Below are 15,110 nucleotides of genomic sequence, written 5' to 3' on the forward strand. Positions count from 1 at the left end.
TAGCAACTAAATCGTTTACTTTCTTGTTTTTTTACCTTAGTTAGAGGAACGTCTAAGCTCTTAAATAATTGGCTTGGAAAAAGCTTTCGTAAAGATCCTATAAATACCTTGGGCAACTAAGCCATAAATGATGAACTAACATATATCTAATAAAGATAATCCAAATCTTTTTAAGGTATCGAGTGTTCTACAAGCTATCTAACTAGTAACCAAGTAGCCGTAGTGTACACCACAGATATCCTAAGCTAAAGCTGATAGGTCTACTCGAGCCACCAATCATCCATGTATCCAAAGTCTATATGCTATAAATAACTTAGAAGAGCGCAGCCTAGTTCTCCTTCTGAGCGGCCGCTTCTATGCAAGTATCGTCGACATCGTCATCATCATATCGTCTACATCATTGTCGTCGTCGTCGTCGTCGTCGTCGTCATCGCCTAGCCGCTCCCAATCCATCCGCTGAGTCCAAGTCTAAGGTATCTAAAAGCGAGATGAGAAATAAACAACGTGAAAAGCTGAGCCCTCCGTAATGGTCTCCCAGGCCATGTAGCCAATGTTCTATGCAAGTAATTTCAATACATATTGCTGCGATCACAGCTCCCGCGATCCATAATTGTCTGGTCCGGTCGAAAACCAATCGCTGTAGACTTTTCTGTTTTTAGTTCACTAAGCCTCTTGCGACGGTCAGGTTCCATGACAATTGGCAGAATGTCAATATTAATGCGTCCATATTCGTAAAGTATCATATAATCGTAAGTTTCAATGTTGCGAGTAAATCGGGTTGGGTCTAATTTCTGCTCCTCAAAGCAAATGTGACACTGTATATTTTTGTAACGTATGAGGTTGGTCTTATTCGGAATCAACGTCCATTAGAGTCCAATATGGTAGCTCCCTTGCGAAGACCTCGGCGTCATCTAGAATGATTTCGTCATCGCTGTTCGGCTCTTTGAGTTCCTCAATTCGTTCGGGAAGCGGGCCCGTGAATTGGATACTGATTCTGTCACCAACTTTTCGCCGCATCCGACGGGTTGGGCCCGTCTCGTTCCCTTCATAGTAAGGAAGGACGTCCTCTCTATCAGAATCACTGCCTCGCTCGCTTACTGTTCGCTTGCTGAGACTTCCTGACTTCATCCTTCTGAGACGGCGTTCCTCGCGTGTTTTTTGGAGTTGCCGGATGAATTCTTCGTCATCGCGGTCGATATCTCCATCCGAGTCTTCAAAAGTGTTCAAGTTCTCGATGCCCTCCATTACAGCCGGATCCATGTCCGGTGGAGGCCGATGCCGGGATCTTGACCGACTCCGATCCGAATTTGCATACTCAAAAGCATACGGCCGAAGAACATCCAGATGATCATACTCGCCGTTGAGCGAACAGTCGTCGCTTAACTCTTCAATAGAAAATGTTGCTTGTTCGATCTGGATTAAAGTTGCCTGTTCCATGTGTTGGTGGCGCAGCTTTGGTACGTCCGATAGTGGCGACTGCGGGGGGCTTGCAGATGAATCAGATTCTTCATCGGTTGAATGTGAGGAACGAGGTGATATCTCCTCGGGCCTCGGCGCTCGAGTATAGCTGAACTTAGTCCCACCCAGCGGCCGGATGTTAGCTGGGTGGTCTTGGTGGCTGTGAGCCTTTGAATGCCGCTGCGGGCGGCCGTTTAATGCTGCTTTTTTTCGGTGGACCTTGGGAGATCCAGTGGTGGGTGTCTCTGGCGGTGAAGTAGGCCCTGCGGCTGCGGCTACTACGTGAGCAGTGTCCAGAGAGGGGGTGTGTGGCCGCATGATATCGGCTTGGTGTGGGAGCGCTTCCCGCCCGAGAATTTGCGTCTTCCCTTGTCTTGCGTGATCTTATCGATGCAATTGACCTTTTAATCAGACAATGTGGGGTAGAATTCGCGGGGGAGATAAAGGCGAACGAGAGACTTTTAAGGCGTCAGCACCCAGAGCAAAAACCTCCAACGCGGAGAAGTTATTGGGCTCCGGTAACTGGTCATGTTAATCTCCTGGGAATTCTAGAAGGTAGGGGGGCCGGACACCGCTACTACAATTCCTCCACAAAGGCGATAGGATTGGAACCGTCTCGCGGAGGTAGAATGCAACTTTATGCTGCAACTTTAAGATTGAGAGTCGACGTGTCAAGACTGGCGGCGTTGACTCTCCTAAGTCTCAAATGGTCCTCATCAGTGACGAAGGACGGTGTCGATAGAAGACAAGAGCGCCACCGAGAGAACGAGAGAGAAAAAGGAATTTATCCCCTCGACAAAATTGCTTGAAATGCTTGAAATATATGTGTAGCGCATAAACCCTCTTGTGGATCTCCAGGAGTCAAGTCGCCTGGGTCGGTGGGCTGAGAAACCCAAGGGAAAAGATTCTGCGGAAACTTTTTAAAGGTTGGGAACTTATTCCAGATGGGGAGACAAGGTCTGACGGCTTATATTTCTGCTGTCTAGGCTCTGCTGCGTATGAGAAAGAAATCTCATGTGTGCAGAGACCGAGAGGGGGGCATTTGTATTGGGGGCGGGCCTACTAACAGTCTTATAGTGCCTGGCAAATACATATACAAGTCTGTTATCCATGTAATAAAGGTAAGGTTGTGAACATAAAGGTATACCTGAGCCAGGCTAAGATTGCGGACTCCCGGGCAGGGCAGAGTAGAAGAAAACGGGTCTAGCTACTCGTCTACTAGCCTATGGCGGAGGATCTCGCAGAGATTGCGGCTTGGGCACCAATGCTCCCAGGAGTCCCTGGTTACTTTTCGTTGGGAGGCATAGCGTGTCCAGAAAAAATGCTACATGTATTCAGCGTGCGGCATGAGGCATGAGGCATGAGGCATATAGTAGTAAAAGAAAAGTGAAGAATCTCAAGATAGCATCAAACCGACGTTGTGGCAGGATGTCATGTCATCTCAGTCTGAATATGACCTAGGAAGTAGGGTAGGTCAAGTTATTACTGAACTGTTCAGCCGGTCCTGTTAGAACCCGGACGCTGACCGAAAAAGCATTCACTCACAAACTGATTAACACTGGTTAATAGCTGCTTTAACAAAGCACTGTACTGTACGGAATACGTATGTACGTATGCGAATAGGCTTGTCCCATCTAGACGTATCAGGGCTTCGACCGAAGGCCCTGGGGCTACGGTAGAGGTTGTACGAGAGAAGATCAAAAATAGACCAGGGGTCAGGTAGCAGCACTCATGCCACTCGATTATGCCCAATGATGTTAAGTCTTGCCTCCCGCGGACAGGAAAGAAGAAAAGAGACGCAGCCGTAGTGGACGTGGTGGAGATGGGAAAAATTCACTGCTTGGCTGTTGATGAGGTCAGGGATACCCCAAGCCTGCAGGGCCTGCAAGTAATATAATGCCAATGTGTCGTAACTTTTTTATTATCTTCCCCCTTTCACAATGCAGTGGTGTTGTTGTCAGGTGGCGATCCGACGCTGCGGTGACTTGGATGATTTGGTGAGAGGATGGAACGAGTTCATCCCGCAAGTCATTAACAAGTCATCAACCATCGTCATTTTGCTTGTTGAAAAGCAGTAAACACTTGTTTCTTGTTGCAGCCTATTAGACCTGCCCTACTGAGGCAGAACGAGGGATTAAGCCCGGCGGGATGGGAAACTAGGGCGGATATGCACCAGCATTGCTTTAAATCCCCAATTCATCCGAGACCAAAGCAATTGAGAATTATATTGTTGACAAGAGGTTTATATTATCTTAGTCTAGGATCATCCCGGAACATGAAATCCATCTTAGATTTGATGAAGCCTGTAGATAGAAAAATGGTGTTGGAGTTACTATGTAGAATTTAACAGCGATGCAATAGCAGAATAGGTAGGTCCACTACCTACGTGGGTAGCACAAAGCCACATGGTGGGGGGCTGTGGCGTTGGTATGGTACCTACAGACCAGCAGCAGGAGGGGTCAACACAAGTTTAAGAAGGTACATTGAAGTCGCGTGTTTAAGTTCAACTCGTAGTCTCAGTCCGACATATTTACTTTGGTTTATCGTCTCTATTTTTATTTCATCGTTTGGGAAATCTATAAATACTATTCAAAGAGTCATTTATCCGATCCCTCCCTTCAATAACTCACAGCCATTCATAATAACCGTCTGACTTCTTACTGTATAAACGCGTCTCATCATGTCGCTTCTTTCGGTGCATTTCGAGCAAATTGCGATCTCATGTCAAGGAATCGACAGTCTTCCGTACGCATATGTCCTTTTTATTGATACCCCTATTCATGTTCCTAACCGTACAGCTAAAGCTAATTAGCACTTCAAATAAGCTTCCCACCACCCAAGATATTCACCAATGCCCTCCTAGCCAACCATGACATCACATCCCTAATTCGCGACACCGAAGCGCACGAACGAGCGCTCTTCTCTGTCCCGCCCCCGCCGCCACCATCCACATCCCAGAACCCGGATCCTCCGAAACAGTCCGGGCGTCGGCAGACTGTTTTCAATGTAGCATCCGGCGAGGTCACGACATCCGGTAGCAACACGGGTCGAAATGTAGGCACCCCGCGACGCCACACGGCCGTAGCAGCCGTGTTAGGCGGCGACCTACACGAGCAGATTCGCCGGAGCGAGAGACGTAGTGGAAGGGATGAAGTCGATGTCGAGATTCTACTCAAGGGAGCGGAGAAGTTATGCGGCGTTTACCCTTTACCAGGTGCTCTGGAACGGATTGCAGCGCAACGATCAAAGTACGCGCATAGCCGTAGCACGCTGGCATACTATGAAGCGAAAGTAGCTGAACAGGCTGAGACTCTAGGCAGAATGAATAAGGATCATTGGATGGACGAAGAGGAAGAGGAAGACGACAGGGAGGCCGCCACGGTGGAGAAAGAAGAGATCTTAACGGAGGAGGACCTGAAAAGAGAAGAGGAGCAAATCCGGGAATTGGAGCGAAAAAAGAGAGAACTACAGGGAAGGTTGAAGACGATAGAGGAAGACCTCGGCGGATTACTGAACCTGTAATACATAAACCTAACAACTATGACACCCCTAACCATCTAACTGATGCAGTTAAACGCCATCTACCAATCCCTACGACAAGCTCGACAAGCTCGACAAACAGGCCCCACGCCGTTTTCAAAGACCCTCCTTCGCTTTTGCGAACGCTTCCAAGAAAGTCTGGGGATCTTCTGCTCCGCCAACCTCGTACTTACCTTGAATTATAAAATGTGGTACGCCATGTATATCCTTCGCATATGCCTCCTGAACCTCCTCGTCGACTTCTTTGCCGCCCTTGCCCGTTTCAAGCCAGTCTTTCACCTCTGCCTTGTCCAAACCGGCCTTCTCAGCCGCATCGATCAGCGTATCATGCGACGTTATGTCCCCCTCACCCTCAAAATATGACTTGAATAGCTCCAGCACGACGCGGTTCTCAGCGTCATTACCTTTCGTCTTGCCGAACTGGATCAGACGATGCGAGTCCCGTGTGTTACCAATCTTGCTCTTAAAACTAAAGTTGATGCCCTCCTCGCGTCCTATCAGTCCCAGGCGCCTTTGCATGGCTTCTAATTTGTCTGGCCCGAAGCGCTGGGCCATGCGCTCAACAAGCGGAATACCCTTCTTAGGCGAAGTCGGATCCAGATAGAACGGGGACCAGGAGACTGTGAAAGTATCATTCTTGCCGTCGGGATACGTCTTGCGGTATAGGTCGATAGCTCGGTCCAGGCGCTTTTTACCAATGTAACACTGAATATCAAATCGGTTTAGTATTCGACTGTTGAGCTGCTGTAGAAGCGACTTACCCATGGGCAGACGGTATCCGATACTATCCTGATGCTGATATTGGCCATGGTGTACTACAGTAGCCTTATGTACTCCGGGGATATAATTCGAATGCGATAACTCTGGCGATAGGTTATAACGTAATACAATATAGCTTGATAATTGGACCGTAGAAAGGCGCAAAACTGATACTTACATTTAATGATAGTTATTATGAAGTTAAACAAGGTGGGGAGACCGAACCCGAGGCCAAGCTGTATATGGATCAAGATGGCCGGTGGTCTCAATTAGGTAGCTGACAAATCGGGCTATCACCAAGACCGGACCGGTGTTGTCTTTGCTCCGCCCACCGTGATGCGCCGGCTAAACATGTCGTCATGGTCTATTCTAGAATGCGAATGTGTTACATTGCCTCCTGCCTCCCTGTAAGGGTAAGGTAAGGTACCTAAGGTAGGTACCAATCCTTCGGGTTGAGATTTGGTTTGCATATGTACATAAGTGCTGAAAATCTATTCACATATAGACTAATATAGAACTGCGAACAAGAAATATAGGTAAGTGTTGAATACATAGTGGGCAAGGAAGAGAAGTTGGTTGATCGGATTGAATGAAAATGTGTATCACTATAGTAAAGGGTACCTAGGCAATAACACTCGGCCAATGCCCTCGGATGTAAGATAGCTACATGTACGCTGTTCATCTAAATCTGATTGACTGAGTCTTCTGCATAATTCTTAAAACTGTACATTTTGAGTCCTTTTGAAAGTCTTGATTTGTTGATATAAGTGGAGTGTGTACTGTGATCTCAATTACACCCACCTCAACCTTCAAGACATATTAAAGCCATTCATAGTTACTCTCTAACTCGTTCGACCCTTTTAAGATATTATCAATATTTATAACATTTATAATTAGTTATACACGGATTTAAAATCCATTGAGCCAACTCACTTCGGTTTCCTAGAGACATTATATGATCTGAAAAACTGGGATCGACAACTTATACCTCATCGACGCCTTTAAATACTAGACAACCACTTGTCGACTTCTTCAACGATACGCGGCGCTTTATCATCCCACGAATGCTTGGCTCCCTCGACACTAACCTGCGTTAGGACATTTCGAGCATTCTTACTCCCTAGAATCTGAGTCCACATGCCATAGAAGATGCCTTCAAATTGGCCTGTGACGGTAAGCACTCCGGTCACCTCTGGTTCGAGACCTTGGAACTCGCCGGGCAGGTTTTCCCATCCGTGGCCCTGTACTAGTGCCTCGACGGAGCGGAAGTAGGAACCTGACTTGTGAAAGGCGATGAGGGGGTTGAGTTCTATTGGATATGATATGAGGATGTAGTGAGCGGGAGCGAATTGGGGAAATGACAGCGGGGGACGGCTGCATCCGGCGAAAATCGCGCCCGCCGAGTAGCCCTGAACTTATGTGAGCTTTATGAACCTAATATAGGAGGTGGACTGGTAGCCTATACACATAAGAATAACTGAGCCCCCTGTGTATCAGGGAAGTCTTTTACATATTGAGCCATGGACTCCCGAAGCATCCGCTATAAGTTCCAGAGGGTTTTATCAGTTACATCTCATATATTATGCCGCGGACTAATGGAGGGGTGGACTCAGGGAAGTATTACTTACATGATAGTCATTGATCCCAGCATCTCCTATCCAGACGCCAAAGTCTGTCCACTCATTCCCTCCCCCGCTCTGGCCTATTCCGCGGGCGTTCCATGTGACAACTCTTAACTGTCTCTTATCCCTTAGATATTCGGCGAGAAGGCGCACTGGTGGTTGGTCAAAGGTTCCACCGAGACGGCCGTGTGCTATGAGAGCAAGACCCTTTGGGGATTCTCCGTTCTGTGGATCTTCAACTCTAGTCTCGAGTTGGACTATATCGTGAGATGGTCCTTGGCCCATAGTGACCGTTCCAGTAAGTTTTTCTATTATTTGCTTTGTTTTTTGGTAAAAGAGAGATTTGAGAGAGGCTTGGAAAACTTCAAGAAGGGGGTTGGGAATGATTTGCGAGTTCTCTCATAATATAAATGTATGTCTCGCTTCCTTTTTAATATATTCGGGTTGGTGCAGCAAACGCTTCGTTTGCACAGTAAATATTCTATTTTGAAATTGCTGCTTATTATCCGACTTGGTCACCATCCGTTTTCAATGTCGTTTAGTTGTTTAGTATTATTGATGAAGTTGGGTGATTAGGTATGTAAATAGCGTAAATCTACCTACCTATGTAATTTCTTTATAAATATTTAGTGATTGAGTCGTTCTTAATTGTTATAAACTACAGCGCTAACAATTTGTAGTAGGGAAGTGTAAAAGTACGTATATAAGTTTTAGTGAGTTTCGATTGGATGTAGCTGGATGTATGAGATGGATGGAAGTTGTTTTCCTGTTGATAATGAATTATCGCGACGAACCGTGTTACCTTTAACAGGTTAATCACAATAACCTTTATATACATAATTGTTTAATTGCACGCCGAATCTTACCCCTCCTTCACCTCGGTGAGCTTTCTATCCTCCCCCGCCTTCGATGGTCCATGCTCCTATTTTTTTTTTGCTGCGAGCTGCCAATAGGTGCCCACCAAGGCACAACAATAGACTGTCGGGACTGCCCGGCGATTCGACCTTCTAGTCTACTTCTACTCACAATGCGCTGAAGGGCGCTGTACCATAGACACAATATGTCAGCCAAAGGAAAAGAACCGGCCGCCCAGTACGATATAAAGATACACCCCATCAGCTGGATTTGCTGTTACTGACAAGGTTGAATCTGTGATGTAGAAAGGATGGAGCGACCACGAACCCGAGAGGAATCCCCCAGGCGCCGTTCGTTGATAAAGTCGAGGACTACGTCACCTCAAGAGACGATGTCCAGTCTACGCTACGCAGCTTCCAGGAGATGATCTCGTATGTATATGCATTGCCTACCTAGACGAGGCACAATCCTCATACCACAGCCATTCGTCGTATTAATCTCTCGAGACTGTTTCGCTTTCTGCACAGGACATCTGCTGACACCAACGCTTGGATATAGTAAATATCAATTTATGGAACTGAATTTGCAGAGGAGAGTGGCTGGACTAAAAGACAAGATGCCCGATATACAAAAGACTCTGGAAACAGTCAAGTTCCTGAAGACGAGGACGGTAGGCTGGCCTTAACGTCAACTCGTCTAGGAACTTTCGACTGACATGATGTTGTCATTGTAGGAGGAATCGGATCCGATCGAGACAACGTTCGAGCTTAACGACACTTTATACGCGAAAGCATCCATACCCCCTACAGAAGAGGTGTACTTATGGCTTGGTGTACGTTGAGGTGTTAAAGCGTAATGCCTGTTATATCGAACAAGCGTTTGAGTATCCAGTTCACTAACGGGATCGTCGTATAGGCAAATGTAATGCTGGCGTATCCCGTCGACGAGGCCGAGACCCTTTTAACGTCAAAACTAGCGGCCGCAAAGCAGAGCTACGCCAATTGCGAGGAAGACCTGGATTTCTTAAGGGAACAGATTACAGTATGTGACCTGCTTGGTCTTGTTCACCGTCTCGGAAACCCTCGGATGGACAGATAGCTAACTTTGAACTAGACTATGGAAGTTGCAGTAGCGCGAGTGTACAACTGGGATGTTGTTCAGAAGCGAAAAGAAAAGGCAGATGAGGAACGGAAAGGGAAAGGGACTGAGGATGGTGACGAGCAGCCAAACGGATGAAGGGCTACAAGGTCAGTTGTAAGCTGTAAGCTGTTAACTGTTAGCTCAGCCGACTGAACGGGACATACTACATAGGCACCATTTTTACTGATGAGACCTCCTGCCTGTTTACTACATCCCAAGCGAAAGATTGATGGGAATATATGTGGATTGAATCATATTGTCTACCCGGGTCCGCGTGTTGATGACGCAATATAACAATTCTCACCTATGTAGAAATGAGGATAGCAATTCACTATTTGCAGTATTCCTATTAAATCCATAATCTTACCATATTCCCTAACTACATACCTGTTAATCTTATCCGACTTTAGGTTACGTAACTACCTGTCATAGTCTTTAGCAGTTCTTTTGGTTCATGCAAAGCGTACATAATTACATGTATGAAAAAGGCTATTAAAAGTACTTAAGGTACGCGTATACACATACCATGACTAGTGGATAATGAGCTAGGATTAGTGGGTTATGTACCGTAGAAGTGACATAAGAGATAAAAGGGGGGGAAGAACAGGTACCTGACCCCTAAATCTGCCTATGTATGTATCTAAAGCCGGCAGGCGGCAGGCCACTAGGAAGCGTGATTAAAGTTTGGGTAAGTTTGGTTAAGTTTGGGTCCCCAGATCTCACCGCTGCGCACCAATGACGATGTCCCACTTGGACATGCCCGCAATCTAGCGCCGCCACTCTTTTTTTCCCAATGATTATAATTTTGTATGGTAATCCATACCTGACCTAGAAAATTACCTAACTAACCTACCAGTTTACCATATCCATACGTACTATCGAGTTACGGTCTAACAGCGAAGCAGCCCCCCGACTTTTCATTATTATTATTATTACTACTTACGGATACATAGGCTAACAAGCCAGCTTATCCACTTACATAAACTCCCCTATCGACAAACCCTCGATCCCCTAAAACATTCTTAACGACACTTGTCGGTCTAATTCTGTCAACACACTTTCCTTCCTCCTTCCAACTCCCAACTTCAAACTTCAGGCTTCTAACCCTTTTTAAACTTGCATTATCTGGATAAACAATCTGCTGTATTACCCAATCAGGAACTTCTCACTTCAAACAGCTCGATTTCTTAGGAAATCGACGCATTCGCCACATTCATCATGGAGTTGAATGCTAAGTACGACCACTATGACTTCCCTACAACCGCTCCCGTAGCGAAACCAGGTCATCCAGGCCACTTGACCGAGGCCCAGCAAGCTCAGGTTCACCAGCTACGCATGCTGCTCGAGGCCGAAGGTTATACCAAGCGGCTGGATACCCTGACGTTGGTACGTGTCCTACTAAGTACTATATTAGGGGGTAGCCAAAGAGCTACAATATCAAATGGATGGGCATGCACATGTTGAATTAGCTAACACTCCGTTCGGAATATAGTTGCGTTTCCTGCGAGCTCGAAAGTTCGACGTCAACTTGGCCAAGAAAATGTGAGCGACCCCCGAGCCAAGGCTGCGAAAGATGCCTCAAAGTAGAGAAATATAGTTGAGAAGCTGAGAATGATGGACTGACCCCGGTGACAAGGTTCGTCGACACCGAAAATTGGCGGAAGACTCTCCTGTACACCGGACAGCCCCTTAAGATCGACGGTCGGACTATCAGTCTCGACGAGGAGATAGGCCAGTGGGACAAAGACGGGTCCTTCAAGCAGAAGGTGTCAAAGTATTACCCTCAGTACTACCACAAGACAGATAAGGTAAGAGAGATCATTCTGTGTTCTCTCGTAGAGATGAGCTTTCGTGAGCTTCCGTACTAATATACGTTCGGTAGGACGGCCGACCGGTGTACATTGAACAACTTGGAAAGATTGATCTCACCGCTATGAAGAACGAAGGTATCGAGTATGAACACATGCTGGTCAACTTAGCTGTTGAATACGAGAAAATGGCGGACCCGCGATTACCCGCTTGTTCGCGCAAAGCTGGTCAACTACTTGAGACATCTTGCACTATCATGGATTTCAACGGTGTCGGCTTTGGTAATGCGCGCCAGGTTTTCGGCTACATCCAGGAGGCGTCCGGTATGAGTCAAAACTATTACCCGGAACGTCTTGGCCGCATGTACCTCATCAACACCAACTGGCTGTTTACCGGCGTGTGGCGTATGATTCGCCCTCTGCTCGACCCCGTCACTGTTGAGAAGATCAACGTTCTCGGTGGTAACTACCAGAAGGAACTCCTAAACCAGATCCCCGCCGAAAACCTCCCTAAGGAATTCGGCGGTACCTGTCAATGCGAGGGCGGATGCCATTTCAGCAACGCGGGCCCCTGGAACGACCCTGAGTTCGCAAAGCCTGCCTGGTGGGAACAACAAGATGGGGCGATAGAGAACAGGCCGACAGAGATGGGCAGCGGTGCCGGTGCCGGCGCTGCCGGTGGTGCTACCGCCGTAGAGGGAACCGAAGCTACAGCACCTGCCCCGGCCGCCGCTTAAAGGAAACATAAAGTTGCATTTGTATACAAAAAGGGAGAACATAAGTTCGGATGAAGCGGGGAGTCAGTAGATGTGGTTAGATAGGATCATCAAGGCACATGAGGAAGTAGCCGCTGCAATTTCTCGATCCGGACGACTTTTTATGCCGGGCAAAATCTTATAATCGCAAATTTCAACTTGCGGGCATACAACAACCCTTGATAGGGCCTACGTGGCTATCTCCTTCAGAACCGTTAGAGGCATTTCATACACTGATATGATGCATTTGCATTTGCACTGCTCTAAAGTTCTGGTCTTTCGTCTATTCCTGTGAATTATAAATTGTAGTTATGTGCACTCGAATTAATCTCCGTCAGAAGTGCCGATTTGTTGAATTAAGTGGTTTTATTTGTAGTAGGGTTGCTCAAGCATGGCTTCATGATATTAGAGGCCGATGGATTCCATGTGAAGATGTAATTGGTCTCCAAGTCAAGGAGGGCAATCCGAACTTGCTACCGCATATCTCGGCACGGTCCTCCCGTCTTCTATTCCCCCCTCGCATACTTTGCATACACGTAGACCAGATATGATGGCCATCACCTCCTAGAGCGTAGTCGGAACTCCACCGCCTCTTTCCCTACAGATCAATAGAAAGGGGCAAAAAAAGGGGACACATTCACCGCTCTGTTACAACGTACTCTCCTGCTCCCCGCGCCCTCTCCATCCGCGCCACCACCGACGGCATCTCGCGCTTCAACCTGCCCAACCCCCTAATCGCGTCTTCGTAGCCGCTCTCAACATCATCCTGTTGAGGAAGCCCCTTACTCAGGTCTCCCAGCAACGGCTCACTGCCATCAGCGCCGGCACGCTCATTAGCCGCGGCAAGGGCCTGCTCGTCGTCAGCGACGGAGCGGCGCGCCGCCTCGGCCCAGGAGGCGGCTGCGGCGTGCGGTACGGATTTCTTCAAGGCGGCAATGTCCCGCAGCAGGTCCTCTTCCTCGCGCGTTAGCTCCTCGAGACGGGCGCGCTTGCGCGCGTCAAACGGCTCGTAGACTTCTTCGGGCTGCTGCGGGTCGGAAGAACTGCCGGAGAGGTATTGTGCTGCGTCAACGGGCATGCCATTGATGGAAAGGTTGGGGCCTGCGAGGGTGAAGGTTTTGGTGATGTACTGTTGGTAGGTTAGTATTTGGCGTCATAGCTACCTATATTATGAGTGTTGTGTTTCGTATGGAGTAGACTCGGATTATAAGACAAACTCAAATAGAAATAGAAAATAAAATATTAAATGGGATATGTAATATAAAAAAGGGAGAGAATTCAATGCAGCAATAGAAGACTATGAAAAAAAAGAATGAAAAAAATATCAAAAACATACAACACCAGGGATTCGCTGGTCGTCACCGACCCAACTACTAATCTGGCGGTATCTGGTTTATCGATGGGAGAGCGGACGGGATCCCGAGTTTTCCAGATCCTATGGTCGTATGTGAAAGTCCAACGCATTAATTCTATTTATATAGGAGCTTTCCATTGACCTCTCACATTTCACCCAGACCTCTTTAATTAAATCCGTATTATACTCTATCTGCATACGCAGGCGAGAAAGGAAATACGGTAGTGGTAGTAAAATAGAGATGAGAAAGAAGAAACGCAGGCACTGATAGCTGCATGCTTAAAAACACAAGGAACGAAAAAAAAACATGGAATAGAAATTAAAGAATAAAATGTAACATACCTCATTAACAAGCTCCTCGATCCTCGTCCGCAATTCGTCACCATCGGCAGCGGCGCCGCTTGCCCCGTCCACCGGCGGAAAGGCCTCGTCCAGACGTGCCGCGGCCGCGCGCCGTACATTGGCCAGAAGATATGCCAGGTCGTCGGGGGCCTGGAGCTCGATCTTTCGGTGCGCCGCCGAGGCCGAGCCCTCCATGGTGATTTGGGTAAGGAACGGGGAAAGTGTTGCAGTGGTAGCAGGGGGAACGCAGAAGGGCTTTAGACTGAGCTGGGTGGAGGATTGATGATGATATGATGATGAAAAAAAGATATATAAGTAGGAGGTAGTCAGTCAGTCTTATGTTTCTTTTCTCCGTCGGTGTTCTGCTGGAAACGCGAGCGGAATTAGAGATAATCAGCCGCAATGCAGATATTGATGTCCGTTTGTGCAGTGCAGCGATGGGATGCTAGCGATTCCCAATTTTGCCTTTTGGTAAATGGTGATTGGCTAATTTGATAGGATAGACTTGTGATGTAAATATGTAGTATTGCGGATGTTTACTTTTGGCACTTGGCGCTTGGCGCTTTGGAAGGGCCCCTACATATGCACATACACGGGTAGTACGCGGGCAAAAAACGTGACAGTAGCGGGGTTGGCAAGTATCGCATAAGTATTATGACAACCCCTCCAGTCCCCCAAGATACATATTCCAAGATATGCGCGATCTCATTGGCCAGCCTCATATAATACAACCAAATAGCCTCGTACAACCCAGCTACCTTATAGCTCTCGCAGTCCATCTTATATGAGGTAAATTCGGCAGGTTCATCCAGTGTTCCGGTTTCACTGCGTATTCCAGGATCCGACCACATAATATAAATTTTTACAACATCTTCTGTTAAGTCAGGTTTTGGAGTAATAGGTCTGCAATGTGAGCCTCGCATATTTTGGCGAACTACATGTTCCTTTGACCATCGGCAACGTTGACTAACCGCAACTAGAGTCTCCAGGTTGAAGGGTTGGACATCCATAAAATCCATTCCTAAATAATACATCATCGCTTTTTGTAAATCTTCCAAAATATGGTGTCTAATGCTTGCTACATTATACCACTCAATCCTCTTTTTTCTTTCTTCTGGCGGGAGTATATTTGTGGTAGGCTGTAAGAGTTTCTGCAGAAACTCCTTAACCCATGTTGGAGTTTTGTTTTTAGCTCCATCCGTATACAGTTCGGCCTTAAATACCACTTTGCATACTCGAGGTTAAGGACTCTGCGGGTAGTAGATGAATATTGACTAGACGACATGATATCTGGGTTTAAGGATATATGTGATTGTCTTGGACTTGGGGGGTAATAGGCTTGGAACTTGCGGGTTTTGTTCGACATTTAGAAGCCAGTCGGATATAGAGTTCAAAATTGACCGTTCATTGAAGATTCTTGGCTGGAAGATACTGGAGATGAGGAGGCAGCGGTTTTGGCCAGTCGTGAAGCAATTTG

General features: G+C 47.1%; 7 protein-coding genes across 7 annotated transcripts; 3 read left to right on the top strand and 4 right to left on the bottom strand.

The window, feature by feature from the left end:
• Positions 1-686: 686 nt before the first annotated feature.
• F4813DRAFT_335625 (uncharacterized protein) lies at positions 687-1,931 on the bottom strand. Its single transcript, XM_049241192.1, has one exon. The coding sequence runs from the start codon at positions 1,774-1,776 to the stop codon at positions 847-849; it is 930 nt and encodes a 309-aa protein (XP_049101485.1). The 5' UTR covers positions 1,777-1,931; the 3' UTR covers positions 687-846.
• Positions 1,932-4,138: 2,207 nt separating this feature from the next.
• On the top strand, positions 4,139-4,980 carry F4813DRAFT_387632 (DASH complex, subunit Spc34; the record flags this gene model as incomplete). Its single annotated transcript, XM_049246577.1, has 2 exons — positions 4,139-4,203; positions 4,284-4,980. 2 exons carry the CDS (start codon positions 4,139-4,141, stop codon positions 4,978-4,980), a joined length of 762 nt encoding a protein of 253 aa, XP_049101486.1.
• Positions 4,981-5,037: 57 nt separating this feature from the next.
• Positions 5,038-5,986, bottom strand: F4813DRAFT_335676 (DSBA oxidoreductase). The gene is made up of 2 exons (XM_049241193.1): positions 5,760-5,986; positions 5,038-5,703 (listed from the first exon to the last, which is right to left on the bottom strand). The coding sequence occupies exons 1-2, from the start codon at positions 5,805-5,807 to the stop codon at positions 5,095-5,097; spliced, it is 657 nt and encodes a 218-aa protein (XP_049101487.1). The 5' UTR covers positions 5,808-5,986; the 3' UTR covers positions 5,038-5,094.
• A 330-nt stretch (positions 5,987-6,316) lies between these two features.
• Positions 6,317-8,227, bottom strand: F4813DRAFT_353193 (uncharacterized protein). Its single transcript, XM_049242611.1, has 4 exons — positions 7,386-8,227; positions 7,223-7,297; positions 6,691-7,166; positions 6,317-6,614 (listed from the first exon to the last, which is right to left on the bottom strand). The coding sequence occupies exons 1-3, from the start codon at positions 7,662-7,664 to the stop codon at positions 6,759-6,761; spliced, it is 762 nt and encodes a 253-aa protein (XP_049101488.1). The 5' UTR covers positions 7,665-8,227; the 3' UTR covers positions 6,317-6,614; positions 6,691-6,758.
• Positions 8,228-8,303: 76 nt separating this feature from the next.
• Positions 8,304-9,748, top strand: F4813DRAFT_353204 (Prefoldin, subunit 3). The gene is made up of 6 exons (XM_049242612.1): positions 8,304-8,471; positions 8,540-8,665; positions 8,793-8,904; positions 8,968-9,066; positions 9,150-9,275; positions 9,348-9,748. The coding sequence occupies exons 1-6, from the start codon at positions 8,440-8,442 to the stop codon at positions 9,468-9,470; spliced, it is 618 nt and encodes a 205-aa protein (XP_049101489.1). The 5' UTR covers positions 8,304-8,439; the 3' UTR covers positions 9,471-9,748.
• A 448-nt stretch (positions 9,749-10,196) lies between these two features.
• On the top strand, positions 10,197-12,298 carry F4813DRAFT_353208 (CRAL-TRIO domain-containing protein). Its single transcript, XM_049242613.1, has 4 exons — positions 10,197-10,760; positions 10,867-10,916; positions 11,011-11,182; positions 11,257-12,298. The coding sequence occupies exons 1-4, from the start codon at positions 10,593-10,595 to the stop codon at positions 11,917-11,919; spliced, it is 1,053 nt and encodes a 350-aa protein (XP_049101490.1). The 5' UTR covers positions 10,197-10,592; the 3' UTR covers positions 11,920-12,298.
• Positions 12,299-14,104, bottom strand: F4813DRAFT_353211 (uncharacterized protein). The gene is made up of 2 exons (XM_049242614.1): positions 13,634-14,104; positions 12,299-13,066 (listed from the first exon to the last, which is right to left on the bottom strand). Exons 1-2 carry the CDS (start codon positions 13,826-13,828, stop codon positions 12,575-12,577), a joined length of 687 nt encoding a protein of 228 aa, XP_049101491.1. The 5' UTR covers positions 13,829-14,104; the 3' UTR covers positions 12,299-12,574.
• Positions 14,105-15,110: the final 1,006 nt, after the last annotated feature.

The sequence above is a fragment of the Daldinia decipiens genome (assembly GCF_022478715.1).
Source record: "Daldinia decipiens strain CBS 113046 unplaced genomic scaffold F4813scaffold_9, whole genome shotgun sequence".
Taxonomy (NCBI): Eukaryota; Fungi; Ascomycota; class Sordariomycetes; order Xylariales; family Hypoxylaceae; genus Daldinia; species Daldinia decipiens.

Coding starts and splice junctions, on each gene's coding strand:
- F4813DRAFT_353211 (XM_049242614.1), bottom strand. CDS start 13,828: ATGGAGGGCTCGGCCTCGGCGGCGCACCGAAAGATCGAGCTCCAGGCC. Junction 13,067..13,633: donor TCGAGGAGCTTGTTAATGAG/GTATGTTACATT, acceptor ACCTACCAACAG/TACATCACCAAAACCTTCAC.
- F4813DRAFT_353204 (XM_049242612.1), top strand. CDS start 8,440: ATGTCAGCCAAAGGAAAAGAACCGGCCGCCCA. Junction 8,472..8,539: donor GGAAAAGAACCGGCCGCCCA/GTACGATATAAA, acceptor TCTGTGATGTAG/AAAGGATGGAGCGACCACGA. Junction 8,905..8,967: donor AGTTCCTGAAGACGAGGACG/GTAGGCTGGCCT, acceptor TTGTCATTGTAG/GAGGAATCGGATCCGATCGA.
- F4813DRAFT_353193 (XM_049242611.1), bottom strand. CDS start 7,664: ATGGGCCAAGGACCATCTCACGATATAGTCCAACTCGAGACTAGAGTT. Junction 7,298..7,385: donor CTGGGATCAATGACTATCAT/GTAAGTAATACT, acceptor TGGAACTTATAG/CGGATGCTTCGGGAGTCCAT. Junction 7,167..7,222: donor GGGCTCAGTTATTCTTATGT/GTATAGGCTACC, acceptor ACATAAGTTCAG/GGCTACTCGGCGGGCGCGAT.
- F4813DRAFT_353208 (XM_049242613.1), top strand. CDS start 10,593: ATGGAGTTGAATGCTAAGTACGACCACTATGACTTCCCTACAACCGCT. Junction 10,761..10,866: donor GGCTGGATACCCTGACGTTG/GTACGTGTCCTA, acceptor TTCGGAATATAG/TTGCGTTTCCTGCGAGCTCG. Junction 11,183..11,256: donor ACTACCACAAGACAGATAAG/GTAAGAGAGATC, acceptor TACGTTCGGTAG/GACGGCCGACCGGTGTACAT.
- F4813DRAFT_335676 (XM_049241193.1), bottom strand. CDS start 5,807: ATGGCCAATATCAGCATCAGGATAGTATCGGATACCGTCTGCCCATGG. Junction 5,704..5,759: donor CGGATACCGTCTGCCCATGG/GTAAGTCGCTTC, acceptor TTTGATATTCAG/TGTTACATTGGTAAAAAGCG.
- F4813DRAFT_335625 (XM_049241192.1), bottom strand. CDS start 1,776: ATGCGGCCACACACCCCCTCTCTGGACACTGCTCACGTAGTAGCCGCA.